This window comes from Lithobates pipiens, unplaced genomic scaffold, assembly GCF_037356315.1.
Source record: "Lithobates pipiens isolate NorthernLeopardFrog02 unplaced genomic scaffold, aLitPip1_a1.2 Scaffold_13, whole genome shotgun sequence".
Taxonomy (NCBI): Eukaryota; Metazoa; Chordata; class Amphibia; order Anura; family Ranidae; genus Lithobates; species Lithobates pipiens.
The window spans coordinates 213,576,585-213,590,413 of NW_027507718.1; the positions used below are offsets into that span (position 1 = coordinate 213,576,585).

At 43.9% G+C, this 13,829-nt stretch overlaps 1 protein-coding gene across 1 annotated transcript in view; it reads right to left on the minus strand.

Annotated features, from left to right (window-relative positions):
- Positions 1 to 7,353, minus strand: part of KCMF1 (potassium channel modulatory factor 1) — a 104,608-nt gene extending 97,255 nt beyond the window's left edge. Inside the window, exon 1 of the mRNA XM_077476185.1 lies at positions 7,204 to 7,353. Coding sequence (XP_077332311.1) covers positions 7,204 to 7,219 — 16 coding nt within the window. The 5' untranslated portion in view covers positions 7,220 to 7,353. The remainder of the gene's footprint in view (positions 1 to 7,203) is intronic.
- Positions 7,354 to 13,829: the final 6,476 nt, after the last annotated feature.

Genomic DNA, 13,829 nt, shown 5'->3' on the forward strand with positions numbered 1-13,829 from the left:
ATCTTCTGTCTGCATATAACTGCACATGAAGCTGTTGCCCGTGGTTAAGTACAGATGATTGACTCTGCAACCTATCTTTCTTCGTCCAGGTCTGATCATCTGTGCCTAATCACAGGTAACAGCTCCATATGTGATTATTACATGCAGACAGGCGCCCGTCATTCCTTTGAACAGACTTCCTGGTCACAGCTGCTCACCTGTTCATGCCACAGGACAGTGTTGATTATTGCTGCAGGACTGTACAGTTGTAAAGTAGCCTAAAGATAAAAATGAAACAAACAGTCAGCGTACAGCATAATTCATACGCAAAAATAAAAATATACTGTATTTAAATGATGACATTATCTCTGGATCTCTTGCCAATTTATTTTAGATTATTATTAATAAATAGATGATTTATATAGTGACAACAGTTTATGCTGAGCTTTACAACACAGGGCAGACAGTACAGTTCCAATACGGGAGGAATCTGAGGGCCCTGCTTGTTAAAGCTTACAATTTAAAATGAAACCTTTGTGTCAACAAACCCAAGCACATTATACTTAGAACTTTTTGGTTATTCACAAAGCTATGATAACAAATGTAATTTCACCAAAAAAATAAAGTGCAAGCCAAAGTAAAAATATTTAGTTAATGGTGGAGTTTGGTGGCCAGTGTCCATTGGGTTATATCACTTGGTATGTACAGCGGGTAAATCTTATTCCTACAGGTTCTAAACACTCCTGACACCTGTCATGAAGTCTCCCTCGCCCTACTAGGGTCAATTTCAATGCTTGTGTTGCATTCTCTGCAATGCAAAGTACATAGTTAACTGAATGGCGAGAGTGACAGCCCTGTAATTACTGCAGCAAGCTAATAGACTTTGAAACTCAAATCTTGAGTTACACCACCAGTATTGCCGGCCCTGACAGATACAATATAATTATGCTGATGGTATTTAACCCACCAGCATATATCCAGAATGTAAATATCAGCTTTAGGTGGAGTTATCTAGTCAAAATGCATTCATTACATTAAAACAGAAGCAAAACTTGTGCTTGTATTTGAATTATTTATAAAGAAGCAAAATGGCCCAAACCACAAAATACTCAGAAGCCAGTGAGTCAAATCTAGAAGCTAACTTGGTCTATGCAATATATACAATTCCAATATGAATAAGTTTAGATGTTCCAAGGCTCAGGTTTCAAACAAACCACACTATCAAAACATTCATAAGAACCTTAGTGAGTCTCTCCACTAGAAAAGTACATGAAGGAAAGTGAAAACAAATAAGGAATACAACATGACTACACAGCACACCTTGTGGCACAAGTAAGACATTTGAGGATCAGGCCTACTGAATTCTTAGAAGTTGCAGATTTCTAAAAGACGAACACTTGTGAAAACACCAAACATTTGCATAATCACAAGCTGAGTTTTTTTTTTTTTTCTTAGCAAGACAATTTGCTAAACTTTATTTTCACCGCCTGCACAGAGATGTAGCTATGTGATCTTTGATCCTTTGACATTGAATATCCTCAATGTCTGGAAATGGGCACTTAAAAAAAATAAAAAGAGAATTTTTCTGCTTTAAGAATAGCCAGAGATCAAATGTTACTTCTAATGCTGAATAGCAGCCCATAATTGTCTGACTGCAGATTTTTATTTCATGCATCCTGGATACACCACTATAACAGAGTTCTGGGTGACATACAGTGAAGGGATGCAGTCGTATATATTTACCCCTCCTTTCCCCTCATACATTCACAAAAAGCCTTGTATTCTTTTCACAGAATGCAAGGAGTTTGCTAAATTGCCAAGGAGAGAGCAGGGGTGGGTGAGAACCCATTCACACCATGTAATCCTATTTGCTCCTTTTACACCACTACTCTGATGTGATGTGAGGGGCAGTGCAGAAAACATGCTGCATTCTTCTGGAGCTCACCTGATTTCAGCACCGGTAAAGGCAGATGTGAATGAAATTTTCAACGTCAAATAACGTTTACCCTATTTTTTTTTTTTTTTTTTAAACAGCACCTTGCGTTGGTACAACACTGTTGTTTCGAAAAACCTACACAGAAAGGACACCAGCCTTCAGTTTAAAACCTGTGACCTGTTCACACTCCAATGCTGCCTTCATGGGAGTTGCAGTGCTTTGTGGTAAATGCAGACATTCTGCAGTTTCCCACAGTGCACAAGAGCTCACCTAATGTCAGTGTTGATCACCGCACTACTGTAGTAGATGGACGAGAATAAAAAGCTATTTTGACATTTCAATAAAGAAAATAGAAAAAAAAAAAAAAGTTATAACAGCACATTTCATTGTAAAATTGCAAGGCACCACCAATACACAGCAGACACTAGCCAACACACTAAACCAGTTCATTTTAGCGTGCAGCCAGCAAACGCAGCCTAAACCAGTGGTCTGTGGACCACAAGAAAAGTTTGGTGGTCCTCAGGGGTTCTGCCGCAAAGCAACACTGTGGTGGATGTATACCACCCAATGCTCTTTCCATTGTTGTTCTCAATGACACTGAAAGCCAATACTGTCAGCGTGTATTGGTACCCGATGCCTCCTCTGTAGTACTGGCTCCTGTGAACTCAGAGGGAGGTGCTGGGAGTAATGCAGAGAGAAGGAGGTGGGAAGGAACACAGAGCTTGAGTACATGGCTGGATAAGGAGTCTGTGCAATAAGAAGTCTGTGTAAGGAAGCAGTGCGATACAGAGTGTGGAAGCATTGTGTGTATAGGGCAGTGATGGCGAACCTTGGCACCCCAGATGTTTTGGAACTACATTTCCCCATGATGCTCTAGCACTTTGCAGTGTAGCTGAGCATCATGGGAAATGTAGTTCCAAAACATCTGGGGTGCCAAGGTTCGCCATCACTGGTATAGGGCAACAGTGTGATCCAGGGGGAGGGGCAGAGAGCAGGAACATTGTGTGTATAAGGCATGTAAAATTCATGTTAGTGGTCCGCAAGATTCAGAATTTTGTGTTTAGTGGTCTGAAAGCTTGGTGACCACTGGCCTAAACAACAGGATCCCTTCACTGTATTAGAGCTGTTTGACTGGCTTCGGCCAAAAGGTTCTGCAGGGAAACCAGCATTCAATAAACACATGCAGCCAAAGGCTGTAGTGCTGATCAGTATAACCCCAGCAGGTTGGAAAGAAAAAAAAAAAACCTGTGTGTATATACCCCGCTTTAGATTTGTACAGTAAACAGCATTAAGCTGGGCTAAGGACAATCATCACCAGAGGCTATCCCCCACCCCAGGTAAAGAGATATAGGATGTTCATTCTACTATGAGATGATCTAATAGAGATGAATACTTACCCAAATTCACCTATCACTGTTTTTCTCCCTGTTGGTTTCAGGTATGACGTTTCCCCAAAAGCTACTCTTCGCATCAGTCCTCTTCCGGTCTTGTTGTTGTCCCTTTCGTCATCATTGTGTACAATGCAGAAACAGTGGCCATCACTGGTATTGTATTGTACATGTACACTACCCACCTCTGTTCACAGAAACTCAAAATTTTGGATTTACTTTCATTTTAAATTCTTGAAATTCTTAAATTCTCTCGGTAATCCAAACAATAAGGCTGTTGTCACACTGAAAGCGGTTTTCAGACATTTTAGTGCAAGATATAGCACCTGAAGACCGCCTCTCATGTATCCCCAGTGTGAAAGCCTGAGTGCTTTCACACTGAGGTGGTAATGCTTGGGGGACGTTACAAAAAGTCCTGCAAGCAGCATCTTTGGGGCAGTTTGGGAGCGCTGTATACAGTTCTCCTAAACCGCCCCTGCCCATTGGAATGCATAGGCAGCACTTTGGAGGCACCGCAACACGGGCGGTTTTAGACCCCTCTCACACTGAGCCGCCCCAGGCATCAGCGGTAAAGCGGTGCCGCTTTACCGATGTTTTAGCAGTGCTATTCGGCTGCTAGCGGGTGGTTTTAAATCACGCTAGTGGCCGAAAAGGCGTTAAATCCGCCCACAAAACGCAGTGCCGCTTTGCCGGCGGTGTAGCAGCGCTGCCCCATTGTTTTCAATGGGCAGGGGGCACTTTAGCAGCGGTGAGTTCACCGCTCCAAAGAAAATGCTGGCAGGACTTTTTCTGATGCCCCGTCAGCGCACCGCTGCAGTGTGAATGAAGCCGCTGTTTCAGGGCGCTTTGCAGGCGCTATTTTTAACGCTATAGCACCTGCAAAGCGCCTCAGTGTCAGAGGAGTCTTAACCTTTTCTTCGGCCACTAGTGGGGGTTAAAAGCACCTCACTAGCAGCCGAAAAGCCCTGCTAAGATGGTAAAGCGCCTCTAAAATGAGCAGCGCTTTACTACCAATGCGGCCGCAGTGTGAAAGTAGACTAAAGCTAGCCTTACACGGAATGAACATCTGCCAGTTCCTTATGAATCAGCCTAAATCTGATCCACAGGGAGGTTCTGTTTGCATCCTACTGCCTAACATCCTCCAATCTGAAAAAAATTGAAAGGAACCAGGGGGGGAATTTGGTGGCCGAAGATCGAATACATCCATTCATGCAGCAGCTGTCAGAATACAATCACCAGGCAGTGGAGATGAATCCACTCACAATGTTTAGCTATAGATTTTTCTTCTGTATATGGCCAGCTTTAGAGAGGGAATGTCCCTAACAGGGACACAGCCTCTTCAACTGCCATGGCGATGCACATTTGATCATTTATGACCCCAGCCATTTAATGGTTTGACAGTTTAGTTGATATGTCACCAAAGTGACAGTTAAATTCCCAGCACGTGCCATGGATCTAACTGTTAAAGCGGAAGGAAAAGCATTGATTTAACAGTTTCAAAACAGTTACATTTTTGAAACATGCCAGGAAAGTAACTGTCACATTGGATGTGCCCTGAACCAAACTGTCAAACCATCCAATATCTGGTGTCATAACTGATCACATGTGCAGCAACATGGCAGTTGAAGATTAAAAGAATAATTTCACCTTTACAAAAAACCTGCCAAGGTAAGTAAGGGGCGCTGTAAATGAAAACAAACTGTGCAGCTCTGACTAAAGATAAATAATGTTCTTGCTATAGGTGTAGGCCATTTACATACCTTATGAAGCCTGACAGGAATACTCCCAGGACGTTGCCAATTTAGGCCTAGTTGTCACTGCTCACCTCCACCATCACAGGAGTGAGCTCTTTCTCTGATTCAAACCTTCTCGCATGCTCTCTTTCTGTTCTCTGATGCAAGGATGAGCTCAGGCGTGTTCGCACACCCCACGTGCAGATCCCGCTAGGAAGTCGGCACTGCACTGATCACAGACAGTGATACATTTCCTGATCTCTGCAGCTGCGCATCGGGAAAATGGCTCACTTCCTGTGATTAGCACAGTGCAGTGCTGACTTCCTGGTGGGCTCTGCACGTGGGGTGTGCGAACGCATCTGAGCCCATCCTTACTCTGATGCAGTAGCTCTGAGCTCACTCCCGTGATGGTGAAGGTGAGAAGTGATGACTAGGCCTCACCTAGCAACATCCTGTGAGTACCTAGCAACGTCCTGGGGAGTATTCCAGTCAGACTTCATAAAAGGTATGTAAATGGCCTAAACCTATAGCAAGAGCATTATTCAACTTTATTCAGAGCTGCACAGTTTGTTTTTATCTACAGATGCCCCTTAAATGCATAGGCAGTTTTGTGGCAAAGGTGAACTAACCCTTGAAACAGAGGCCAAGATGGCAGTTTCCTTGGCTGAAAACAATAGGAGGGTTTACTTCCACTTTAAAGCAGAACTTTGCCCAAAAGGGGAGGGGCCACTTGTCTGCCTCTTTCAGTTTTGGCAGGGAGGAGGGCAATTTCCTGATTTTGACAGGTACCCACTCCCACTTCTGCTCAGATCACCTAGGCAATCCAGATCGCCCCTTTGCCTGCAGCCTTCTGGGACACAGAAAGCTGAAGGGACCATTCACAAACCACATCAGCAGTCACAGCCAGCTTCCCTTGGTAAACAATCCAGTGCTTGGACCCAAAGACAGCTAAAGAACCGGCTTGAATGAGGACAGCACTGATCCTTGGACAGGTAAGTGTCCTTATATTAAAAGTCAGCAACTACAATATTTGTAGATGCTGACTTTAAATTTTTTTTATTATTATTATTATTATAGAGTGAAGAACAGCTTTACAAATCGATGGGTTTAGTTCCACTTTTAAAACCTGCCAGCAGTTCTAACCCCTCGCCACCATAACAAAATCCTGAAAAAAAAAATAATAATAATATGTCTTTAGCCACATTTTAAAGCTTATGTACGTCTAGTGACTGGGTTTACAAATACATCAACACAACCGAAAAGGATGATCTCCAGCCACGATCCTGACCATTTGCATATAGGAAAATGAAGTCAGAAAGCAATAATGGAAAGGCAGCATGTGTACGTTTCTGGTAACCTGCTGTTACTCCCAGCAACCAATCTCCCATCATCTGAACAGAGCTGAGCTCACGTTGCACAAACACTGGCCCTGTAGCTGTCAAGGAGTGCAGTAAAGTTTGACAGGAGGTGTCCCATAGGTAGAGGAGCAACCTGATACATCCACAGGTGTCCCACACTGACAGATCCCCCTATAGTGATGGTGATGAGCAGTAGGTGTCCGCGTCTCCCCAGTGATGGGGGATCAGGAAGAGGCTCCTGTGCCGGTGTGTGTCCGCACGGCTCCCCCTCCTCCTCCCTCGGATGACAGTGCAATCCCTCCTCCCAGGCCTCTCCCTCCTTTCCGCACCGCACACACACACCTGACGGGGCCCCCCAGCCTGCTCACACTACCCTACACATTGGGGCGCCCCCCACTATACACACGTGTGTCAAGTCATAGAGGGACACCGGGGCGGACACAGGCTGAGGGCCTGAAGCCTCGGCCTGGCAGTGAGGGTGTCCCCGGGAGCTGTGCGGGGGGGGGAGCCGAGGTGGGGGGAGGAGGAAAACAAGGCCTAGCCAGGGAGAAAGGTGTTAGAGGTTTGGGAGATAGGAGAGGGTGACAGAGGAGGGCTCCATGTCGGGAGTATGAGGCCTGCAGGAATGGGGAAGAGGAGCCGGTTATTCCGGGGGGAGGGAGGGAGGAGGAGGCCCGGGGCCTGAGAACACAGCACTGTGTATACAGTGTACGGACAGGAGGGCCTGCCCGGGAAGACGTGTGTGTACACGGCGGAGGAAAGGGGCTCAGTCTGCGGTTTGTCGCCTGTGTCCTCCCCTCGCCACTCACCTTCATGTCGGGACATCCTATCGCTCAGGCCGCCGCCGCTGCAGCTGCTCCTCCGACTCCTCCTCCTAGTGAGAGAGCAGAGAGAGTGTGTGTGCTTCCTCTACACCCTCCTCCTCTTCCTCCTCCTGACACTATACACCACACTACCTCACCTCATATGCATACTTCTTCCACCTATCTCCTATACATGTCAACACACTATGGGGGAGCTTTCCTCACAGTCAGCTGACACCAGCAGCTCTGTCCTGGCCTTTACAATAAACACTTTTTCTGCATAGCAAGTTCAATGTATACCAGTATTTACACTCCTTGGGATATATGGGGCTCATTCACACAGGGGCAGAGACCACAAGAGCCATTTGTTTATGCGTGCGTTATTATGGCCACCAGGGCGTGTTTGGGTACAAGAAAGATGGGCATATGCAGAGTTGAAAAGGAATATGTACATTTATAAAAGTCCACAAATGCTTGCACAAAGGTCCATGTTTCTTTTCTGGAGTCGCCCAAGGTGTAAATCAGACAGACTAGAGTGGGGGTTATTTACTAAAGGAAAATCCACTTTGCACTTGGAAGTTCAGTCGTTGTAGATCCAAGGGGGACATGCAAGGAAAATAAAAAACAGCATTTTAGCTTGCACATGATTGGATAATAAAATCAGCAGAGCTTCCACTCATTTCAGATCTACCCCTTAGATTTAGAACGACTGCACTTCCAAGGGCACTTTCAGTGAAAAGTCACTGAAAAGTCAACACACCGAGCCTCTTACCTCAAATAGTGGACCACTAGGTCATAGGTGCTCAAACAGGCATAGTGTATATCCTCACGCTGGTCACATCTTCACTAAGGCTGGATTCACACCTATGCATTTTTAGTGCTTTTTGCATTTTGCAGATTTGCACTATAGAATGAGTTCCATAGGAAACAATGTTAAATGGACTGTAGTGCAAATCTGCAAAATGCAAAAAGCACCAAAAATGCATAGGTGTGAATCCAGCCTAAGACAACAAGCAACCGGATCTTGTATAGCCCTGACAGATGGTGAATCCAAAGGTTCATGCATATAGGTGTCCGTTTATGAAGCAGTGGGAAAATATCCACTGCTCTATTCTCTGGCTTTCCCAGATGAGATCATTCTTTGAGTGCCAGTTTATGAAGCGGTGTAGATCGCTTCTCCTTTTATGAAGTGAAGTGGTCTACAAATGCTTCAAACAGTGGAGAACGTCCCCTGATACTGGAATCTCGTGAGACATAACCAGATTACAGTACCAGAAATTCACTGCTCAGTACACGGACAGATGGCCCACCCCATGTTAATAAAATAAATAGCCCCCTTACATAATATATATATATATATATATATATATATATATATATAATGTATATACACACACACACATTATATATATATATATATATATATATATATATATATATATATATATATACATGACAGGGGGACATGGTTACTGTCTTGGGGGGTCTGATCGAGGTAGAAGAAAGTCAGTCATTTTAATCCTTCCCCCTCAGTTTCCCCAGGATTCTCTCTTCACTCCCCAATTCACCACCTCTAATGCCGCATACACGCAAGTGTTTTTTCAGTCGGAATAAACTCTGAAGGTTTCTCCGACAGAATTCCGCTCAAGCTGTCTTGCATACACACGGCCACACCAAAGTCATACCGTCAAGAACGCATTGACGTACAACACATACGACGGGACTAGAAAAACTAAGTTCAATAGCCAGTAGCCAATAGCTTCCGTCTCGTACTTGCTTCAGAGCATGCTTCATTTTTGGTACGTCAGAACAGCATACAGACAAGCTGTTTTCTCGATAGGAATTGGTTCTGTCGGGAATATTTAGAACATGTTCCATTTCTAGGTCCGTCAGAATTTTTTCGACATAAAAAGTGCGATGGGGCATACACACGATCGGAATATACGGTGAAAAGCTCCCGTCTGACTTTTCCTGTCGGAAATTCCGCTCGTGTGTACACGGCATAAGCTGGTGGATCGGGGAGTGTGAATTCTGACACAGATCGCCAGTGAAGTGCTCAGATCGTAGCTTCATAAACTGTCCGTTTCTGTGCCAATCATTGATGGATTCTCAGTTGTGCGGAGATCATCAGCGGAGAACATGTTCTTCACCGATTATCTCTGTTTCATAAACCATATATGAGCTGAGCTCGGCAGCGATCCTAGGGATCACCATTGTTCACAGTTTCATATATGGACACCTAAAATAAGAGAAAATGACTCCTTGTTGTGCAGTATATCAAGTCAGTGTATAATTTATTCAAAATAAAATTCCAGAGTACTCACATTAAAAACGATAAAAACAAGCATGTCATAAGGTATAAAACGAGGAGATGATTCCATCCCAAAAGATGGCCGCGGTCAGCGCGTGTAGCATTGTGACATTAGATCCCAGGCTCCACCCATATTTGGATACTTGTCAAGGCACACTGCCAATTATAAGTGGCTGAGGCATTGCCTGCCTTGCAGCCGCACGTATATATAGTGGGCGTATATACTTGCTGTTCAGCCACTTATGGTTGTCGGTCCACAGCAACAGCTTCCTAGTGGGTTCAGAGTAGTATCCCAACAGATATTATTTAGCAATCCGCACTAGCCATGAATACCATTCCATGTGATAAACAAATATACATACCATATGAAGTGCTTACCATCGCATAAAAAATGTGAACAAAAAATGACAAGACAATATAAAAGTCTCATTCACTTAGGCCCAAAGGGACTTTCACACTGGAGCTGTGCGCTAGCAGGACGGTGAAAAAAGTCCTGCTAGCCGCATCTTTGGAGCGGTGAAAGAAGCGGTGTATTCACCGCTCCTAAACCGCTCCTACCCATTGAAATCAATGGGACAGCGCGGCTATACCGCCGGAAAAGCGCAGCTGCAGCAGCGCTTTGCGGGCGGTTTGAACCTTTTTTGGCCACTAGCGGGGGTTAAAACCTCCCCGCTAGCGGCCACAGACCGCCGCTAAAACGACGGTAAAGCGCCGCTAAAAATAACGGCGCTTTACCGCACCGCCCCAGTGTGAAAGGGGCCTTATGCGCACTGTACACGTGCAGGTGCTCTGCATAAATACTGCACGTGTACAGTGGGCATAAGTGAAAGAGACTTTTATATTGTATTGTCATTTTTTATTCACATTTTTTATGAGACAGTAAGCACTTCATATGGTATGTATACAGTGGGTAATATAAGTATTGAACACGTCTCCATTTTTCTAGGTAAACATATTTATGACATGAAATTTTCACAACGTCGGTAACAACCAATGCAATCCATACATAAAAGAAATCAAAACAAATACCTTCAGGCTCGGTTCACACAGGGGGCGACGCAAGGCGATACGACTTGCCGTGCCGCGACCTGACAAGTCGCCCCCGTTCTGTACTACAGAACCGTTCTAAGGTTCCTGTACTACTTTTGGGCGACCTCGGGCGACTTGCATTGACTTCTATACAGAAGTCATTTGCAAGTCGCCGCTGAGGTCGCGGCAGGTCGCGGTGCGGCAAGTCGTGTCGCCTCGCATCGCCCCCTGTGTGAACCGAGCCTCAGAAATTAAGTTATGTGTAATAAAATGCAATGACACAGGGAAAAAGTATTGAACATGCTAACTGAAATGTATTTAACACTTGATTTTTGCCCACTCTTCCACACAGTCTTCAAATCCTATGCCGTGTACACACGGCCAGCAAAAGACCGATGGCTGTGATTAAGCACTACAGCTAGTGCGAAACGTCAGCAATTTTATCTTGTTCACTGTGTTTGTTGAGCTGTGGTGTGATTTTCCAATAAAATAAAGTGGTTTTCTGAAGAGTGCGGCAGTCCAGTGCTTGGTTTTTCGTCTGTTGCGGCAAAAGACCGATGAGAGCTTTTCGTTGGAAAATGCGACCGTATGTATGCTCCATTGGAATTTTGCTGGTCGAATTTCCGCCAGCAAAAGATAACAAAAGATAGAGAGCAGGTTTCCGATCAACTGTAGCAATTCCGACGTGCAAAAACAATTGAACGCGGAAACAATTCGACGCATGCTCGGAAGCATTGAACTTCATTTTCTCGTCTCGTCGTAGTGTTGTACGTCACCACATTCTTGGCGGTCAAAAGTTCAACTTTTGTGTGACCATGTGAATGCAAGCCGAGTTTGAGCGGAATTCCGTCGAAAAAACCATTCTAGCTTTTTCCGACAAGAATTCCAATCGTGTGTACATGGCATTAAAGTGGTTGTAAACCCTTACAAACCACTTTGACCTACAGGTAAGCCTAGATTAAGGTTTTCCTGTAGGTCCAAGAAATATCTCCTAAACCAACACGGTTTAGGAGATATTTGCCAAAACACAGGCACCGCTGTCTACGGCGCATGCACCGTAGACAGCGGCACACAGGCGCACTGAGCACACCGCTGTCAACGGCAATATGCCGTGAGTGGCGGCTCCCATGCGCATGCGCGAGAGCAGCGAGACCCACTGAGAAGATGGAGGCTCCATACACAAGGGGACAGCGGTGACTTCGCTGGCTCCTGTGTCAGGTAAGTGACACATAATGGACTACTATGCGATGCATAGTAGTCCATTATGCTTTACCTTTGCAAGGAATCAAAGAGGAAATAAACTCATCAAGGTTTACTTCCTCTTTAAAAGTTCTGTGAGCCTCTTCTATAAACTCCAATCTTTAGTTCTTTTCATAGATTTTCTATTGGATTCAAGTCAGATGATTGGCTGGGCCATTCTAGCAGCTTTATTTTCTTTCTTTGAAACCAGTTGAGAGCTTCCTTGGCTTTGTATTTGGGATTATTGTCTTGCTGAAAAGTCCACCCTCGTCTCATCTTCATTATCCTGGTAGACGGCAGCAGATTTTTATAAAGAATGTCTTGGTACATTTTTCCATTCATCCTTCCTTCATTGTTATGAAATTTGCCAGTACTGTATTCTGAAAAACAGCCCCACGCCATGATGTTCCCACCTCCAAACTTCACTGTTGGGATGGGGGTGTTTTTGGGGTGATGTGCAGTGCCATTTGACCTCCAAACATGGTGTGTATTATGGCATCCAAAGAGTTCAATTTTGGTCTCATCTGACTAGACTATATCCCCCCCCCCCCCCCTGCATGTCACACAGGTTTGTCTAAATGTTGTGTAGCAAACTTTAAATGAGCTTCAGCAATGTTGTTTGGCATGGTGACTGTGCATACAGGCCATGGCGGTTGAGTGCATTACTTTTTGTTTTCTTTGAAACAATTGTACCTGCTAATTCAAGGTCTTTCTGAAGCTCTCCGGTCCTTGGCTCTTGGACAACTCTTCTGATAATTTTTTTCACTCCTCTGTCAGAAATCTTGTGAGGAGCACCTGGTTTTGGCAGGTTTATGGTGAAATTATGTTCTTTCCACTTCTGGATTATGTCCCTAACAGTACTAACTGGAACATTCAGAAGTTTAGAAATCCTTCTGTAACCAATGGCATCAGTATGTTTTGCAACAATAAGGTTGTGAAGGTCTTTAAATAGCTCTTTGCCTCTCCCCATTATGAGATGCTTCTTGTGTGACGCCTTAGTAATGAGACACCTTTTTATTGGCGATCAGTTGAGACTGAACCAGCTAATATTAATTTGCACTGACAAGGAGCAAGATTGCTTTCTAATTACTGATTTCTTTTGTTGTGTTGGCTTTCCATGCCTTTTTGCACATCCCTTTCTTCATGTGTTCAATAATTTTTCCATGTGTCATTCCATTTAATTACACATAGCTTAATTTCTGAATTTATTTGTTTTGGTTTGTATTTATGCATGGATTGCATGGGCTGTTGCCAACATGTGGTGTAAATTTCAGGTCTTTCATTGATTAATGAATAATATCTTATTTATGTTTACACTGGTAAACATTATAACTGCAGCTGTCATTTTTCAGAGATCACCTTTTTTAGAACATTCATTTTTTGAACACGATTCACTTATATCCTAGGCGCTGAATCAAGACACATTTGTTTTTGTAGTATCCCAACATGCCTTAGCTCATCCCTGGTGGCCTATCGATGAACAATTCAATCAAAGCAATCAAATAGCTACTGTATAACTTCCCTTCTGATTCATTTCGATTGGATTTGTTTAAACTTTTTTATCATTTTTCATTGATTGTCAGAACCGAGAAAGCGGAACTTAAAGTGATATTAAAGGTCCCTGTTTTTTTTACATAAAATAATAAACATGTTATACCTACCTGCTCTGTGAAATTGTTTTGCACAGAACAGCCCCCATCTTTTTCTTCTGGGGGTCTTCTGCAGGCAGTCCTGGCTCCTCCTCTTCGGCGAGTGCCCCCGTAGGAAACCGCTTTCTATAGGGGCACTTGAGTGGGACACCCCTGCTCCTCGTCACAGAATTTGTTAGCCAGCAGCAGGAGCCAATGGTAGACATGTACAGAATGAAATAATTTGTTTTGATCGATTCGTTAGGTTACTAATTTCATTTAGTTGCATTTGTAACAAAATTAGTTTAATTTCGTTTTGTTTATTAATTTACACCCAGATTCAAATTTTCCAATGGATTGCAAGTATTCGAATTGAAAATATTAAATCGATCTAAATTTATTTAGAAAAATAGCTGCTTCTATTC